The sequence below is a fragment of the Notamacropus eugenii genome, chromosome 1 (assembly GCF_028372415.1).
Source record: "Notamacropus eugenii isolate mMacEug1 chromosome 1, mMacEug1.pri_v2, whole genome shotgun sequence".
In the NCBI taxonomy this organism is placed as follows: Eukaryota; Metazoa; Chordata; class Mammalia; order Diprotodontia; family Macropodidae; genus Notamacropus; species Notamacropus eugenii.
This window is the reverse complement of record NC_092872.1, coordinates 639,239,054-639,258,162: the sequence shown is the minus strand read 5'-3', so window position 1 is coordinate 639,258,162 and position 19,109 is coordinate 639,239,054. Positions and strand designations below refer to the sequence as shown.

General features: G+C 39.7%; 1 protein-coding gene across 5 annotated transcripts in view; it reads left to right on the top strand.

Moving 5' to 3' along the window:
- The window catches only part of CEP68 (centrosomal protein 68), a 44,984-nt gene that overhangs the window by 16,286 nt on the left and 9,589 nt on the right, over positions 1-19,109 (top strand). For 4 of the 5 annotated variants that reach the window (XM_072635400.1, XM_072635402.1, XM_072635403.1 and 1 more), the window contains 3 exons: positions 706-2,253; positions 3,506-3,628; positions 6,050-6,146. In XM_072635400.1, coding sequence (XP_072491501.1) covers positions 706-2,253; positions 3,506-3,628; positions 6,050-6,146 — 1,768 coding nt within the window. Of the gene's footprint in view, positions 1-705; positions 2,254-3,502; positions 3,629-6,049; positions 6,147-11,626; positions 18,444-19,109 lie in introns of those variants that run through there. The other variant, XR_011972717.1, reaches the window with a different exon arrangement.

The following is a 19,109-nucleotide window of genomic DNA, read 5'->3' as shown; positions in this document are numbered from 1 at the left end:
CAGTCTAATCCACTTCATAGATCCTGCCTTTATCCTTGAAACAAAGCTATTGTTAGTGGTACTCCTTATTCTGCTTTTCCTCAGTTGGAGCTATTTAATATTACACAATCACAACTCCTTGAAGTAACAAGGAGTTATTTCATATAGAAGAGTTGAATTATACACTGATGTTTGAACATGCGGACAAAACAAAAAGAGAGTGTAGGTCTGCAGTATGCCTTCTTCTAGTCTTGGGATCACTATGGAGAAGATTCGTAGATAGAATGAGGTCCTCTCTACCTGAGACATTTCTCAAAAAAAAAGAGGACTTACTCCATTTCAGAAAGGACATGAATTTGGTACCAGTCGTCACTGACTTATTTGGCTAACCCCCATCCTAAAGGGTAGTCTTTGGTGTTTTGTTCTTTTATCTGTTGGAAAAGAAATCCTATGAAACCTGCTTTCTCTATTCCAAGACAGTAGTATTGTGCAAATGCCATTCATCCTATTCTTTGAGTCTTACAGTTTGGGAATCTGTGAATTTTCCATTCTAAAGAGTAAGAACTCTTTAAGTAAGTCCTAAGTGAGGTCTTTTGGTTGTCATCCAAGTGCCAAATGAAAAGTCCTTGGTCCTGTTGTTATCTTAGCAGATTGCTTCAATACAGTCACATCTATGCTTATATTTTTTTCTTTGTCTTCTTTCCTTCCCTTCCTTCTTTACTACAGATGGAGGAGAAATTGTGTCTTGACTCTCCAGAGCTACCTCCGAATATTGCTGATCCTCTAGCCAGGACTCTCAGTTCAGGAGAGGTTGCTGATGATGAAGATGACTGCTCCAGTTTTGAATCCCCCCGAATCCATGGGCCTAGGCAACGACCTTATAACTCCAGTTCTTCTTTCTCATTGAGGTGGAAATCTTTGCTGAACCTAGATTTACCTGCCCTTTCTCTTTCCAGCCACAGTTTTCCCACCTCACCTACCCAAAATGGTTTCCTAAGACAGAGAGAGAAGACAGGATCCCAAAACCTGTGGCCTGCTAAAAGCTCTTCTCTTGAGTTCACACCCTCATGTTTACCATCTGGTTTAGTGAGCTCTGCATTGGGCCCCATGCCTCCAACACATGGGATGTCTTGTCTAGCATCCTGCAGTGGTGGAGCTGTAGCTGAGGCAAATAGGAGGCGATGCTCCTTTCAGACTGATTACTGGGCCTGTGTGCTGCCTGATTCCCTGCCTCCATCTCCGGATCGTCACTCCCCTCTCTGGAATCCAAATAAAGAGTATGAAGACTTGCTTGATTATACTTACCCTTTAAAACCCAAGGCCCAGCTTCCAAAGCACGTTGACAGCCATGTGCTGGCCGACACCTTCCTGCATGACTCAGGTGTTGACCTGGACAGCTTTTCCCTCTCACCTGAGAATACACTGAAGTCTCCTGCTACTCTGTCCCATGACTGCCTACCAGCAGAACCAGATGTTCAACTCCCTCCAGAATCCAGAAACTGTGATGACAGGTTTTCTACTGTAGTGCCTCGGACCCAGGGTAGCTTCAGATCAGCAGCTTCTGGTCAATTTACATCTACTCCCAAAGCCAGTAGCAGATGTGCTCTTCAGAATGACAAGGAGGAACCTCTAATGAATATCAGAAAGTCTGTACCTGTGGAAAGATGCCTTGAGGCACACTTGCCATCACCTGGAGAATGGTCCAGAGAGAGCTCCTTTTCAACACTTAGAGGAAAGAATGGTGGGAGTAGTGATCTCCAGTGCCTTTCCCATGAGGCTCCAATGGTATCAGAGTGGAAAACACAAGAGGATATTGAAATTGAAGAAGAATATCTTGCTCTGCCCCCTCGGCTAACCCAGATTTCCAGTCTGGCTCCATATCTCTCTACCATTCAGATGCCTGATTCTCAGCCTTCTGTAGCCACTGAAGGGCAACGTTTACCAGCTTCTTCTAGTGGTAAAGAGCCAGCTCCCCTTCTACACTGTAGCAAAAGGCAGTCTCCTACTTGGGAGGAATCCAGAGGGAAGTGGGGTACTGCAGATAAGGATTGCTCTGCCCAGATCCCCCACTTTCAGTTTCAAGAACTTGATAGGAAAGGTGATGCTAACATATTGATCAGTCAGGACCCAGGAGGCCCAGCCAGCCAACTGAAGACAATTTCTTCCTTTAGGAAAATGCTTGCTGGCCTGGCTTATTGTGACTTGAAACCAGAAGGGCATCATCTAAAGAAAGAGAGGGACCAAGAAAGAGAATCCCTTCTACAGTGTGTGAAGGTAAGGAAAAGAAAATTTAAAGAGATTTACACAAAGATACCTCTTGCCACCACCCCCAAACCCCAAATTACATTGCTGACTGGGTCACAGCTAAGTTTTACTTTATGGTGTATTGGGGTAGATGGTCTCAACTCTCACTGTAAGAGAGGCCATTGTGATCCAACCCCTTGGTGGTGTCTGCGGGCTCAGTGTTCTCAAAGTCAGACTGATCCTTCTTGGTAGAGTGGGAAGGAGTATGTGATCTGCCCCACTGGGCTTCAGATAGAGAAGCATGGATTCATCTGCTGCATGTTTGTTAATTTGGAGGGTAGAAGGCACATGCAGGATGATCTTTCTTCATTCTTCCTGTGGTCTGTCACTTAATAGAAACAATATCTCATATTTATAGAGAGCATTATACTTCAGATAAACAAAACTCATCTGCTCAAAGGAGATAATGCTGGGCAAATACTGTTATCTCCATTTTACAGTGAGGACCCTGAGACACAGGAAAGTTGAAGTAGCTGGCTAAACCAAGGCTACACCCAAGGACGGAGCCAGGATTTGAAAAAGCAATAAACTGGGACTAAGGACACCCAGGTTGTAACCTCACTTCTTCAGGGAGGACATCACTGCACCTCCAGTGAGTGACAACCTGTGGGGGCAGAGTATTTATGACTCTGGTGAGTCACTGTAATACAGTTCTCAGGGCTTTGGTTTCTTCATCTATAGAATGAAGCATCTGAAATACATAATTTTCCACATCTCTTTTAGTTCTGAGATTCTGTGACTTTTTAGTGTTCTAGTCCTTAGGTTTGTGAAGAAAGATAGAGGATGCAAGTTTTATTATTTTCAGCAATGTTTTAAGGCCAGGGATGTTTGTAGCCATTTGTTTTAGGCTAACCTTTTTTGGCAGAAGTAAACTTTTTAAAGTTAACATGCTAAAATAGCTATAATACCACCTGACATTTATGTAGTCCTATTATGAACATGGCTGCCCTTTCCCCCAGATTTTTCACAGGCAATATTGCCTTTTCTCAGTCTAGGTTAACATCTCTTTTTTCTAGGTATTAACCCAGATGGTAGAGATACTGAACTAAAAGGTTAAATGTTTTTAAATGTCAGTATGATAGAGGCCTTTTGCAGGGCAGGGCTTCAGAAGTATAGGGAAGGCACCTTGGAAAAAACCCTGTGTCTGCAGTAAAAGGATATTTGTCTTTGTATTGGTATCCCTAGAACACAGATAAATAACAGTTATATTTGGCCTCAGTAGATATTTTGCTGTTACCTAGAAGAGCTGATTTGCTGGCTGTATAAAGTAGCTGAAGTTACAGACAACTTGACTCCACCAAAGTCTAACCTTGCAAGTCTCAAGTCTTCCCTACAGCTTTATCGTGTAAGTATAAAACCCCATGTTCCCTGTACCCATCTGTCCTCTGGTGAGGAGGAGGTGGCTAAAATATTTAGCATTAACATTATAAACCTGTGTCTTATCCTGTGAACTAAGAGTTCGCCTGACCAGGCTACTGGGAAGGGGCAGTTATTTCCCTCTTTCTGCCAAAAGTAGAAAAAAGAAAGCTAATAAATCGATTTAATGTGGGGCTCCTGGTTATTTGAATTAGTAGCTCCCATTTACATAGCACTTTAAGGGTTACCAAGCACTTTCCTTATAACTTTGTGGAAAAGGCAGGGCAAATATTATTAGTCCCATGTTCCAAATGAAGATACTGAGGCTTAAACAAGGTAAAGTGATACACTCAGCTAGTAAGCATAAGAGCCAGGCACTTTACACTATCTGATGCTGCCATCTTTGTTAATCATTACTGATTGGATTACTTGATTCATTTCTCTAGTGTTTTGTCTTAGTAAATTACTTCCCAGCTTGTTTTCTAGGAAATAAAGTAATTCAGCAAGGATTGTTTCCCTAAGATTCTTTCTGCAAATTATTAGAGCCTTTGAAGTGTAGAATGTCTGACTGAGAGCTATTCCACAGAGAGAAGCTGTTTTATTTTGTCTGAGCCCAGACTCTGTCAGGTCAACTAAGCCTGGTTTCTGCTCTACCCTGTTTTTAGGGGATTCCCCCCTGTTAAGAGTTGAGTGAAATGCAGCTAATTGCATATCGTGCAAGAGAATGGCATGGCAGAGAGTACAGAGAGCCTAAGCGAGTCCAGTCCTTCTGGAATGGCCCACTCTTGATGAGGCCTGGGACTTACTCTGGGGCTAAAAGTTGAGGCAGGTTTGTAATGGAGGGTCAACTTAGAGTAAGACGGGATTGTGGCAGAAATATTTGGAGGCTGCATTCTATCTGTACTTCCAAAAGCCCATACAAAGACAACATGGTGGAATAAAAAGATTCCTGGATCTAGAGTCAGAGGAACTGGGTTCTAATCCTGGCCCTTCCCTCAGTGCAACCTTGGACAAGTTACTCAAATTCTTTTTGGCATGTTTTCTCATCTGTAAATGAAGGGGTTAGTTAGATGACCTCAAAGTTACTTCCCAGCTTTAAATCTATGATCTTACTAAGTCCAGATATGAGCTAGCAGTTAGAAAAACCTCCAGGCAAAAAACCCAATAGATTATTTTTGTCTTATATTGGTCAGCACGGTGTCACAGTGGTTAGAATGCTGGGCCTAGAGTTAGGAAGACTTGAGTTCAGATGTATCCTCAGATGCTTAATAACTTGTAACTTCAGATTAGTCATTTAACCACTGTTTGCCTTGGTCTTCTCAAGCGTAAAATGGGGATAGCAGCAATAAACAGCTCCTCAGGCCCCACAGGGTTTTTGTGAGGGCCAAATGAGATAATATTCCTAGAGTACTTAGTGCAGTGCCTGGTACATAGCAGGTGCTACATAAATGCTTCTTCCCTTTCCCTTCTCCCTCTCTCTCTCATCCCAAGACCAAAATTGCCCCCAAACTAGGTGAAGTTGTCCAGGTGGCCTTCACCTGGTGAAGGAGAATGCCATGATTCTTCTTCCCTGTCAAGGTCTTTGTGCTTGGTACCTACTATGGGGCTCTCAGGTATTTTCTCGTCCACTCTCTCAGTGGGGAGATGATCTTCAGTGCATTTTATCACAATTTGGAATAGTCTGTGAGGAGGAACATCCTTCTGTGTCTGAAATAGAACTGTCTGAACTCCAGCACACACAAAGTGGTGTCTTGTACTCTCTGCTATTTGGGTTTTTTTTTTCCTGAAGCCAAGTTAATTAGCATTAGTTTTGCTTTGAGAAGTTCATGAAAAAGTCTTTGAGACAATTTGTGATGTCCTGCATTATGGGGGGAAGGGGTGAGGAGAGAAGAGTGGAAATGTCTTCTCAAGACATTTGAAAAAGAGCAGAAGTGATGATACAGGTGACTATGGTGGATTTAGTATCAGAGGACCTGGATCCAAATTCTGGCTCTGCTGCTTATTACTCAACCTTTCCTTTATAAAATGAGGAGGTTGGACTAGATGAATTTTAAGATGCTTTCTAGCTCTAAATCTGTGGTCTTCTGAAAGACTGCCTCAAACTACCTTTGAGCTGCACTCTGCCATTCAGACAGTCTCATTTGACGATCCAGCAGGCATTCTCTAGCAGACAACAGTAAAATTTGTCTTGCATTTTTCTTGTATATATCTTTCTTAGTTTCAAAGACTCTCTGATGTTAAGCAAAGACGTCAGAAGCTCGTAGGATAGGGGTTTTATTTATTCTTCATCTTAGCTTTAATATGGTGGCTTTGTATTATCTTAATTTGGGGGCACTTTTTGTTATAAAATTTAATAAACTATGCTAATACGTACAATGTTCATTTTTCTTTATCCTGATACCCTCTTTAGCAATTTAAAAAAGACATAGCTGAACACCAAGCCCTGACTGAGAGTGTCTTACAGAAAGGGGAAATTCTGCTCCAGTGCTTGTTGGAGAATGCATCAGGTGAGATGTTTGACATTTTGCTTCATGCAGACTGTAGCTTATGTCCCTCTTCTCTCAAGAAACCAGAATGGAGACCTGATATTTACTCTGCACAGATATAAGAAACCTAGATTGTACAGACCTTGAATCATATACCATTATATTCCCATTAACTCACCTTGTGGTAGCTAAACATCTGTACTACTCATCTTTCCCTTATACTTCCTAGCTATTGCCTAGTCTTTCCACTTAAAAGTATAAAAATGTATGTTTTCTTTGGTCCTGAAAATGGGAAATTGAATCTGCTTTTGACAGCATTTGATATTCTTTTATTTTTGTGTCCATTGGAAGTTTGGTTTTTAGAGAAGCAAATATGATTATATAAGGAAAGATAATTATGTCTTCAGTCTAGAGATATATAGGTACCTCATAAAAGGGGGGAAGATGATGAGTGGTCACCATGGAAAATGCAAGACCAACCGATAACAATTTTATGGGTCAAATAGAATGTTTACTTTTTAAAGTGAATCAGGGTCTGTGAAGGAATAAAAAATGGACCTAGAGGTTTAAAAGTACATTTGACCAACAAAAAAGGATTTTTGTACTCAGCATTGTGCTAGGCTCTGTTGGAGTACACAGAAGTATGAACCCCGATCCCAGCCTGTAAGAAGCTTACAGCCTAGATTGGTGATATAAATACGTACAATACAAGGGAACTTTCTGTCTCCTGAAGCAACCCATCCTATGTATGAATAGCTCTAATTTTTAGAAAGTTCTTTCTAATATCAAGCCTGCATTAGGCCTCTAATTTCCACCCATTACTACTAGTTTCACCCAGTTTGCTGGGAGTAAAGCTGAGAATCAAACCCTTGTCTAGACTCCAGGTCCAGTGCTCTTTCCATCTCACACGTCACCTCCCCATAGATCAGTGAGGCTCAGTCACATAGTTGCTCATCAAGCATTTCTTGGGCACCTACTATAGGCTAGGCACTGTGCTAACCACCAGGAATACAAAAAATGGGCAAAAAGACAGTCCCTGCTGTCAGGGAGCTTACAGTCTAATGGAGAGACATTATACAAACAAGTGTGTACATACAAGATGCAGGGGTTAATTGGAGACAATCAGTAGAAAAAATGCCACTAGCATTAAGGAAGATTAGGGAAAGGCTTCTTGTAGAAGGTAGTGTTCTAGCTGGGACTTGAGGAATCCCAGAGAAGCCAGGAGACAAAAATGAGGAGAGAAATCCAGGTAAGGAGGAAGGCCTATGAAAATACTCATGGCCTGGAGGAAGTGTGTCTTGTTTGAGGGACAGCAAGGAAGCCAGTGTCACTGGATTGCAGAGTACATGGGAGTTTGCATGGTGTAACAATACTGGAAAGGCAGGAGGGGCCAGAACAGGAAGGGCTTTTAGCACCAAGCAGAGGATTTTATAGTTGATCTTAAAGGTGATAGGGAGTCATTGGATTTGATTGAATTTGGAGTCAGGATTGTGACATGGTTAGACCTGACCTTTGGGAAGACCAGTTTGATAGTTGACTAGAAGATGAATTAGGGCAAGGAGACCAACCAGCAGGGTATTGCAATAATACAGGTGTGAGGTGGTGAGGGTCTGCATTAGAGACATGACAGCTTCAGACGAGAGAAGTGTATGTGAGAGATGTTAAATAAAATTAACAGGATTTGGTAACAGATTGGATATACAGGGGTGTGAGCAGCAAGGGTGAGAGAGAGCAAGGAGTCAAGGATTACACCTAGGTTGCCAGCTTGAATGATTGGGATGATGGGGGAACCCCGGACATTATTAAGGAGGTTAGGAAAAATTCTTTCTGGAGGGAAAGATAAGTGAAAGTTCTGAACATGTTGAGTTTAAAATGTTTACAGTACATCCAATTAGAGATTTCCAGTAGGCACTTGGGGTTGTGAGTCAGGACAGGGATTAGGGCTGGATAAGTACATTTGAGAATCTTCTACATAGAGGTGATAATTGAATCTCTTAGAGTTGTTGAGATCACCAAACAAAATAATATAGAGAGAGAAGAGAAGAGAACTCAGAACAGAGGCCTAAGGGACATCTAGAGTTAATGGGCATGACCTGGAAGAAGGTCCAATAAAGGAGACTGAAAAGGAGTGGTCAGATAGATAGGAGAAGAACCAGAAGGAAATCATGACAACCTAGAGAGAAGAGAGTTCAAGAAGAAGAAGCTGATCAGAGGATGCAGAGAGGTTAAGAAGGATAAGGACTGAGAAAAAGCCATTAGATTTGACAATTAAGAGATCATTGGGAGCCTTGGAGAGAACAGTTTCAGTTGAGGGTCAGAAGCTAAACTGTGGAGAATTAAGAAGAGAATGAGAGAAAAGGAAGTGGAGATAGCTATTCTAAGTGGCCTTCTCAGAAAGGATTTTAAAAATCAATTAAGAGGGGTCGAAGAAAAATTAGGGAAGGAAATGAGAGTTATGCCAGAAAGTAATGAAAAAAGTCAACAGCTTGATAAAGGAATCACACAAAAAAAGGAAAAAAGATGTACAAAAATGCAGTGGAAAAAACTTAACTCCTCAAAAAGTAAAAATGGCCATATGGAAAAGGAAATACAAAAGCTATCTGAAAAAAATAGTGACATGAGAATTGGGCAAGTGGAAGCTAATGATTCCATGACACATCAGGAATCAAACAAAATCAAAAGAAAGAAAAAATAGAGGAAAATGTGAAATAAATCATTGGAAAAACAACTGGAAAATAGATCTAGGAGAGATTCTTTTTTTTTATTAAATTATTTTGTTTTCAGTGTTCTACAATGTCTTCCATATATCTTAGATTTTTTCCCCCTCCCTCCCCCTCCTTCTCCACTCCCTCCCTGAGACAGCATACAATTTTATATAGGTTCTACACATACATTCCTATTAAATACATTTTTACCTTAGTCATGTTGCATAGAAGAATTAAAATGAATGGTAGAAATCATAAAACGTAATATAAAACACAATGGTCTGCTTCATTCTGTAGTCAAATTCCATTGTTCTTTTTCTGGATGTGGAGGGAGTTTTGCCTCAGGAGTCCATTGGGAATTTTTTAAGTCCCTGCATTGCAGTGAAGTACTTAGTCTACCAGAAAAATTCCTTGCACACTGTGGTTGTTGCTGTCTACAAAGTTCTCTTGGTTCTGCTCCTTTCACTCAGCATCATTTCATATAAGACTTTCCAGGCCTCTGAAGTCTTCCTGTTCATCATTTCTTATAGCAAATAGTATTCCATTACATTCATATACCACAGTTTATTCAGCCATTCCCCAGTTGAGGGGCATCCCCTTGATTTCCAGTTTTTGGCCACCACAAAGAGAGCTGCTATAAATATTTTTGTACGTGTGGGACTCTTTACCATTTTTATGATCTCTTGGGGATACAGTCCTAGAAGCGATATTGCTGGGTCAAAGGGTATGCATATTTTTGTAGCCCTTTGGGCATAGTTCCAAATTGCTCTCCAGAGTGGTTGGATCAGCTCACAGCTCCACTAACAATGAATTAGTGTTCCAGTTCTCCCACATCATAGGAGAGATTCTTTAAGAATTATTGGACTACCTGAAAGCCATGATCATAAAAAGAGCCTGGACAGCATGTTTCAAGAAATTGTTACAGAAAGCTGCCCTGGTATTCTAGAACCAGAGGGTAAAATAGTAATCAGAAAATCCACTGATCATCTCCTGAAAGAGATCTGAAAATAAAAACTCCCAGGCATTAATTTAGCCAAATTACAGCACTCTCAGGTCAAGGAGAAAATATTGCAAGCAGCCAGAAAGAAGCAGTTTAAATGTCAAGAACTGCACAGTCAGGGTCACACAGGATTTATTAGCTTCTGCGTTAAAGAATTAGAAAACTTGGAAAGATGTTCCACAAGGCAAAGGAGCTCGGATTACAACCAAGAATCACCTATCCAGCAAAAGTGAGCATAATCCTTCAAAGTTTAAAAGGAAAAGGTCAGAGGCTTAGTTTTTGTAAGAAGGTTTGAGTGCCAGACGAAGACTCCGGGAGGCCACTTTAAGGAGCCCCCCAGTTTTGAAAACCTAGATGTCAGTGCTTCCCTCTCTGATAACTGTGGTCAGATAGTTGGGGTCCAACTGTCTTTTGAATTCAGGCAGAGGAGGCCATGTCTGCTGATCTTTGATTTCTCTGTATTTTCTTTGAAGTTCAGGGTGCTGAGTCCCCCTGAACTAGGTGAATGATATATGTGCTTAGTTAAAGGAATGAGACATGTGCTTGATTAAAGTGATTGTTAACCCCTTAAAAGTTGCCTTTTCTTTTATGAGTGCACATCTAAGAACCTGTGATAGCAGGCCCCCTTGTGTATATTGGGTGCTTACTGATACATTATCGTGTAGTTGGAAGGATCTGCATAAATTAGAAGGAAACTTTGAGGTTTTGTGGGACTGGGAAAATTGTCTGTAGTTTCCCAGTTGTGGTTGCTATGATTCTGTGGAACCTTGGGAGGTGGGGATGGTCAAAGCCAGGGCTACAGTGGATTAGCCTGGCTGTGGACTGTGCTGGAGGAGTGAAGGTCTTGAAAGTGTTTTGTATTCAGAAACTAGACCAGAACAGCAAGAACTTGGAATGGAGCACTGGAATCCCAGCAGAAAACTGCCTTTGTACTGACCCAGCAGAAGTGGAGAACCAGTGTGCCAACGTTGGAGAGGTGAGAGAAACAGGAATGGAGAGCTACCTGTGCTCAGATCCAGGCAGGAGCTGGGAGAGGTTGGCTCCTGCTGAAGGAGGAGGACCCCAGGAGCTCAGAGTTCAGCCCTGGAACAAGATTGGAACTGCACAGCAAGGCACTGAGTGTGCTTTTCTACAGCGTTCTCCTGGGACAATTTGGGACCCAGGGGTCAGGGAGTTGCCTATGGTGGGTGGAAGTGCCCTGTACCCCCAAAGACTCCACCCTGATGGCTTTGTTCCCCTCAAGGGGTGGACTGGAAGGGGTGACTGAAACATTGTTAAAACTGACTTGGCTCATTAGATACTACACCTGAGAGTGCTTAAAATGGCAGGGTGGGGAGGACACACCCCTAAGAAGACTTTGCTTGAACATTTCTGTTTGGGATTGAGGAAGGAGGAACTGGTTGCTCTCTCAAAGAATGATGTTATTTTATGCATATACTTTTGTGTTTGTTTAAGCCATGTGGCCACCCTGGTAATGAGTTGCTATGTTATGTATTCTGCAAATGTAAAGTTCTTGATGTGTTTATTTTTTGGGAACTATGTTGTATTTACTAATGAAATGTTAGTGCCTCTTCAGATACAAGTTGCCTATATGACCTGCTTAAATTTGAGATCACAAAATATAATGCCTCTATTTGTTGCAGGATCCAGGGCCATTTAGATTGTAAGGCCAAGGATCCTGGAAGGGTGGATATTGTAAAAAGGCAAGCATATTGTAAGGTATTGCAAGGATATTGTAAGGTAAGCTGTTTTTGTGTTAGTATAATTAAGAAGTATAATGCCTCTGTTTGTTCCAGGATCCATGGCCATTTAGATTGTAAGACCAAGAATCCTGGAAGAGTGGAGTGTGATGGCAGTCAAATTAGGATCTTTTGTTGTTTTTGTTTTACTAAAAGTGCCTCTGATTGGTTGTTGTCCTTCATCTTTGAAGAGGACCAAAATGACATCACCATGATAAAGTGAAATGTCACTGTATCCAACTGTGGCTGATCAGACCAATACAATCTCGGAATGCTCTACCACAGGTTGGGCACAGATAGTCTGTGTGGACAAATTTGTGCATCCTAAGTTTACTTTGTGCTGTCTCAATTCTGCTTTACTCAAAGAGCATAGCACCCTTTCTGATGTGGGTATGCCATGTTGAGCATTGCTGTGCCAGTGTCTCCCATGTTGCACAGTCAAAACAAAAGTTCTTGAGAGAGACCTTGAAAGTGTCCCCGTATCACTTCTTCTGACCACCATGTTGATTGCCTGGCCCTTGTGAGTTCTCCATAAAATAGTCTTTTTGGCAAGCATACATTTTGCATTCAAACAACGTGGTCAGCCCATTGGAGTTGCACTCTGAAGCAGTTTGAATGCTTGGCAGTTCAGCTCAAGCATTGAAGGCATTTGACGACATGGTTGAAAGCATCATGCTAAACGCAGCCCTGTTTCACTCCCTTGATGACTGGGAAGGCAAGAGAGCATTGTCCAGTATCCAGAACCTGGGCAAACATACCATCATGAAATTGATGTACAATATTGATGAACTTCTCTGGGCAACCAAATTTTGACATAATTTTCCATAAGCCCTCATGACTTACAGTGTCAAAGGCCTTAGATCTACGAACATTGTGTACAGACCTCTGTTCTGCTCCTGGCATTTCTCCTGGAGTTGTCAGGCAGCAAACATCATATCAACTGTTCCTTGGCCCTTTCTGAAGCCGCACTGGCTCTCAGGTAGATGACCATCTTCCAAGTGAAGGATCAGCCTATTAAGGAGGACTCTAGCAAGAATTTTGCCAAAATTTTTGTTTTACCAAAAGTGCCTCTGATTGAATAATGTGATTAAAGAAGATCTTTCCCAGCCATTAATGGACCTGCCCATTATGGGAAATTTGATTAGGGGAGTTGTTTTGTAGGAGGACCCCAAATACCTTTTGTTTTTTCTATTGAGGCACTGGGTCAGAGGGTTATGCCCTCTGGCTCTAAAAAGCGTATAAATAGTCTGAGGGTGAGGCTGTACTTTGGGGCTTAGTTTTTGTAAGAAAGTTTGAGTGCCAAAGGAAGACTCTGGGAGGCCACTTTAAGGAACACCCCCCCCTTTTGAAAACCAAGTTGTCAGTGCTTCGCTCTCTGGTAACTATGGCCAGACAATTGGGGTCCAATTGTCTGTTCAATTCAGGCATAGGAGGCCATGTCCGTTGATCTTTCACTTTTCTGTATTTTCTTTGAAGTTCAGGGTGCTGTGCCCTCCCCCCCCCAACTAGGTGAATGATATACGTGCTTGGTTAAAGGAATGATACATGTGCTTGATTAAAGTGATTGTTAACTCCTTAAAGGAAAAAAAAAAGACATTCAATAAAATAGAGGACTTTCAGACATTCCTGAAAAAAATGGCTAAAGAGAAAATTCAGTTTTCAAATAGAAGACTCAAGAGAAGCATGAAAAGGTAAACAGGAAAGAAAAAACATAAGTTATTAAATAAGGTTAAACTGCTTACATCCCTCCGTGGCAAGGTGACACTTGCAACTCTTGAGAACTGTATCACTATTAGGGCAGTTAAAAGTAGTATACGTAGAGAAAAGGTATGGGTATAAGTTGACTTTATTGGGATGATTTTTAAAAAATTTAGGGGTGAAAAAGAGAATTGCATTGGGAGAACGAGGGAAGGGAGAAGTAGAATGAGGTAAATTATTTCACATGAAGAACACAAATGACCTATTACAGTGGAGGGAAAGGGGGGCAGGACGAGCATTGCATGAACATTGCTATCATGGGATTTGGCTTGAAGGGGGAATGACATACTCAGTTGGGTATGGAAATTGATCTATGGATTTATAGGGGAGGACAAGAAAGTGGGGTGCTGATAGAAGGGAGAACAGATTGAGGGAGGTGGTGGTGAGAAGCAAAACACTAATGAGGAGGGACAGGATGAAAGGAGAGAGCCGAGAGAAAAGTATAAATGAGGAGGATAGGATGGAGGGAAATACATAATAGTCATAGTTGAATGTGAATGGGATGAACTACACATGAAATGGAAGTGAATAGCAGAGTGGATTAAAAAGCAGAATTGTACAGTACGTTGTTTGACAGCAGAGAGACACACTGAGTAAAAGTAAAAGATTGGAGCAAAATATATTATGCTTTACCTGGTTAAAAAAAAAAGCAGGGGTAGCAAGCATAATCTCAGACAAAGAAAAAGCAAAAAATAGATCTAATTAAAAGAGATAAGGGAGAAAACTACATGTTGCGGAAAGGTATCATAGACAGTGAAGTAACATCAATTCTAAAAATATATGTGCCAAATGGTATAGCATCCAAACTTCGACAGAGGTTGGATGAGGAAGAAATAGACAAACTATACTAGTGGGGGACCTCAACTTTCCCCTCTCAAAACCAGATAAATCTAACCACAAAATAAATAAGAAAAAAGTTTAGGTAAACAGAATTTTAGAATAGTTAGATAATGGTAGACCTCTATAGAAAACTGAATGGAGATAGGAAGGAATATACCTTTTTCTCAGCAGTTACATGGCACCTAAACAAAAATTGACCACATATTAGCATAAACACCTTACAGTCAAATGCAAAACAGCTAAAATATTAAGTGCATCCTTTTCAGATTATGATACAATAAAAATTACATTTAATAAAGGGCCTTGGAAAGATAGATTGAAATTTAATTGGAAATGAAATAATCTAATCCTAAAGATTGAGTGGGTCAAAGAACAAATCATAGAAACAATAATTTCATTAAATAGAATGACAGCAATGAGACAATGTACCAAAATTTATGGGATGCAGCCAAAGCAGTACTTAGGGGAAAATTTATAACTCTTAAGTGCCTACATCAGTGAAGTAGAGAAAGAACAGTCAGTGAATTAGGCATGTAACTAAAAAAGCTAGAAAAAGACCACATTAAAAATCCCTAATTAAATACCAAAGTAGAAATCCAGAAAATCAAAGGAAAGAGTAATAAAACTGAAAGTAAGAAAACCATTGAATAAATAATAAAAGCTGGTTTTGTTTTAAAAAAAAAAACAATAAAATAGAAAAGCTATTGTTTAATCTGATTAAAGAAAACCAAATTACCAGTATCAAAAATTAAAAGGGTGAACTCACCACCAGTGACAGGCAATTAAAGCAATAAGTAGGAGCTATTTTGCCCAATGATAGGCCAGGAAGTCTGACAATCTAAATGAAATTGATGAATATTTACAAAACTATAAATTGCCTAGATTAACAGAAGAGGAAACAGAATACTTAAATAAACCAATCTTAAGAAAGGAACTTGAAAAAGCCCTCAGTGAACTCCCTAAGAAAAAATCCCTGGAATCAAATGGATTCACAAGCAAAGTCTATCAAATGTTTAAAGAACAATTAATCCCAGTATTATATAAACTGTTTAGGAAAATTGACAAGGACGGAGTCCTGCCAAATTCCTTTTATGACACAAATATGATGCTGATATTTAAACCAAGAAGAACCAAAATAAAAAAAAAACGTAGACCAATTTTCCTAGTGAATATTGACACAAAAAAATTAAATATTAGTTAGGAGATTACAACAGTATATCACAGATTATATACTATGATCAGGTGGGACTTATACCAGGAATTCAGGACTACTTCAGAATTAGGAAAACTATCAGCATTAACCAATAACAAAACCAACAGAAATCATATGATTATCTTAATAGATACACAAAAGACTTTTGACAAAATGTAGCACCCATTCCTTTTAAAAACACTAGAGAATATAAGAATAAATGGAGCTTTCTTTAAGATGAAAAGTAGTATATCTAAAACTATCAGCAAGCATCTGTAACAGGGATAAGCTAGAAACCTTCCCAGTAACATCACATGTCCATTATCACCACTTATTCAGTATTGTCTGGAAATGTTAGCTGTAGCAGTTAGAGAAGAAAGGGAAGTTGAAGGAATTAGAATAGGCAGTGAGAAAACAAAGCAACCACTTTTTGCAGGTGTTATGATGATATACTTAAGAGAATTCTAGATAATCAACTAAAAAACTAATTGAAATAACTTAACAAAGTTGCAGGATATGAAACATGCATATATAAGTCATCAGCATTTCTATATATTACCAATAAAGCCCAACAGCAAGAGATAGAGAAATTTAAAATAACTGTGGACAGTATAAAATACTTGGGCATCTACCTGCCAAGACAAAACCAGGAACTATATGAACACAATCATAAAATACTTTTCACACAAAATCAGATCTAAAGCAATTGGAAAAATATTGGTTGCTCATGAATAGGCCAAGCCAATATAATGAAGATGACGATTCTACCTAAATTAAACTACTTATTCAGTACCATACCAAAAAATTCTTACAGAGCTAGGAAAAAAAATCATAACAAAATTCATCTGTAAGAATAAAAAGGGTCACCATCTCTGAGAGGATCCCACAGATTCCTGTCCTGATTTCTCATGTTCCAGCATGTTCTCTCTGATTTGGGAATATCAAACGAATTAGGGAAAACATGTAAAGGAAGGTGGTCTAGCCAAACCAGATCTCAAATTGTGTTATAAAGCAGTAATCAGTAAAACAATCTGGTACTGGCTAAGATGTAAGAGTGGTGGATCAGTGGAATAGATTAGGTACACAGCAGTCAGTAGTAAATGACCATTATAATCTAGTATTTGATAAATCCAGACTCCAGCTTTTGGGACAAGAACTCACTATTTGACAAAAATTGTTGAGAAAACTAGAAAACAGTATGGCAAAAACTGAGTATAGACCAACATTTTATACCATATAACAAGACAGTATCAAAATGGGTACATAATATAAACATAAAAGCAAATTAGGAGAGAGGAAGAATTTATGGCCAAACAAGATAGAGTATCACTAGATGTAAAATGAGCAATTTTGATTATATTAAAAGGGGCTTACACAAACAAAACCAGTACAACCAAAATTGGGAGGAAAGCAGAAAATTGGAAAACAATTTTTACAGCAAGTGTGTGATTTCTCATTTCTCAGCTTCATCCAGACCATTTCAGAGTAGTCCATTTTTTTTCTTTTTGGACAAGATTACTAGACATTTAGCAGAGAAAAATGCTGTAGATGTAGTTTACCTAATTTTAGTAAGGCATTTGATAAAGTATCTCATGATGTTGCAGAAAAGATGGAGAGATGAGGGTAGGGGTAGTACATCTAGTTTGATTGATTTTCAGTCTAATTATCAACCAGTTTGAGTTTACCTAATTGTTTGAAAGCCCATGGCTTCTCTTCTTGGCCCTGTGCTCTTTAACTTTTTCATTAATGTTTTAGAATAGATAAATGGAATCCTTATCAGCAAGACAGCAGACATTTGTTAAGGGTTTATTGTGTGTTGGGCACTATGCTAAGAGCTGAGGATACAAATACAAGTGAAAATCAATTAATAAATATTTATTAAGTGCCTACTAGTCCCTGCCCTCAAGTAGGTTATCATTAATGAGAAAAGCCAATATACAAAAGAGAACTACAAACCTAGGGGATGGGGTGTCAAAGTTACAAGTACAACCAGAAGGGAAATGCAAGTTTGGCTAAGCTGGGCCCCTCCCCAAAATAAAGGTCCAAGGAGGAACTTAACTCTGGAAGAAAGGGACTGTCATAGCAGAGCAATATGAGAAGACCACAAGGCCTGATGCTTGTTCCATGGTGAAGCTATAGATGAGTCATGTGGTGTGAAAACCTAGAATATCAGAAGCTGGCACAGCAAGTGAGATTTGTGTATGTTACAAAACTGGATTTTGAGAACTAATCCAATGAATGGTAAGTCAAGATCCAAAAAGATTTTGATGACCCAGGATGTTGGGTTGAATTCACTGTGCAAAATGGGGAAGTAAAGCTAGATTGCAATTCATCTGAAGAAAGATCTGGGTATTTTATTGGACTGATTTCAGGCTCAGGGAGAATCATCGGAATGTATATAAAAAAAGGCTAATGGGATCTTTGTTTCCATTAAGAAAAAATTAATGGAAGAAAATATTGTAAGCAGCTAGAAAGAAACAATTCAAATATTGTGGAAATACAATCAGGATAACACAAGATTTAGCAGCTTCTACATTAAGGGATAGAAGGGCGTGGAATATGATAATCCAGAAGTCAAAGGAACTAGGACTAAAACCAAGAATCACCTACCCAGCAAAACTGAGTATAATACTTAAGGGGAAAAAATGGTCTTTCAATGAAATAGAGGACTTCAAGCATTCTTGAGGAAAAGACCAGAGCAGAAAAGAAAATTTGACTTTCAAACACAAGAATCAAGAGAAGCATGAAAAGGTAAACAGCAAAGAGAAATCATAAGGGACTTACTAAAGTTGAACTGTTTACATTGCTACATGGAAAGATAATATTTGTAACACTTAAAACTTTTTTCAGTATCTGGGTAGTTGGTAGGATTACACACACAGAGACAGAGCACAGGGTGAATTGAATAGGATGGGATCATGTCTTAAAAAAATGAAATTAAGGAGTGAGAGAAATATATTGGGAGGAGGAAGGGAGAAATGGAATGAGGCAAATTATCTCTCAGAAGCAAGTAAAAGACTTCAGTGGAGGAAAAAAGGGGGGAGGTGAGAGAAAAAACATGAAGCTTACTCTCATCACATTCGACTAAAGGAAGGAATAAAATGCACACTCATTTTGATATGAAAACCTGTCTTACAATACAGGAAAGTGGGGGAGAAGGGTAAGCAGGTGGGGGGGATGATGGAAGGGAGGGCAATGGGAGGAGGGAGCAATTAGAAGTCAACACTCGGGGAGGGACAGGATCAAGAGAGAATAGAAGAAATAGGGGTCAGGATAGGATGGAGGGAAATATAGTCTTACACAACACTATCATGGAAGTCATTTGCAAAACTACACAGATATGGTCTATATTGAATTGCTTGCCTTCCCAGTGGGGATGGGTGGGGAAGGAGGGAGGAAGAGAAGTTGGAACTCAAAGTTTTAGGAACAACTGTTGAGTGTTCTTGCATACAACTAGGAAATAAGAAATACAGGTAATGGGGTATAGAAAGTTATCTTGCCCTACAGGACAAAAGAAAAGATGGGGATAAGGGAAGGGAGGGCAGATTGGTGATAGGGGTAATTAGAATGCTCAGCATTTTGGGGGGAGGGGAGAAATGGGGAGAAAATTTGGAACTCAAAATTTTGTGGAAATGAATGTTGAAAACATAAAATTTAAATACAAAAAAAAAAGTTAATATCCAGGGATAGGAAGGGCTTGTATGGGTGAGAGTAGATTCTAAGATCCCATCTAACTGATTATGTGATTTT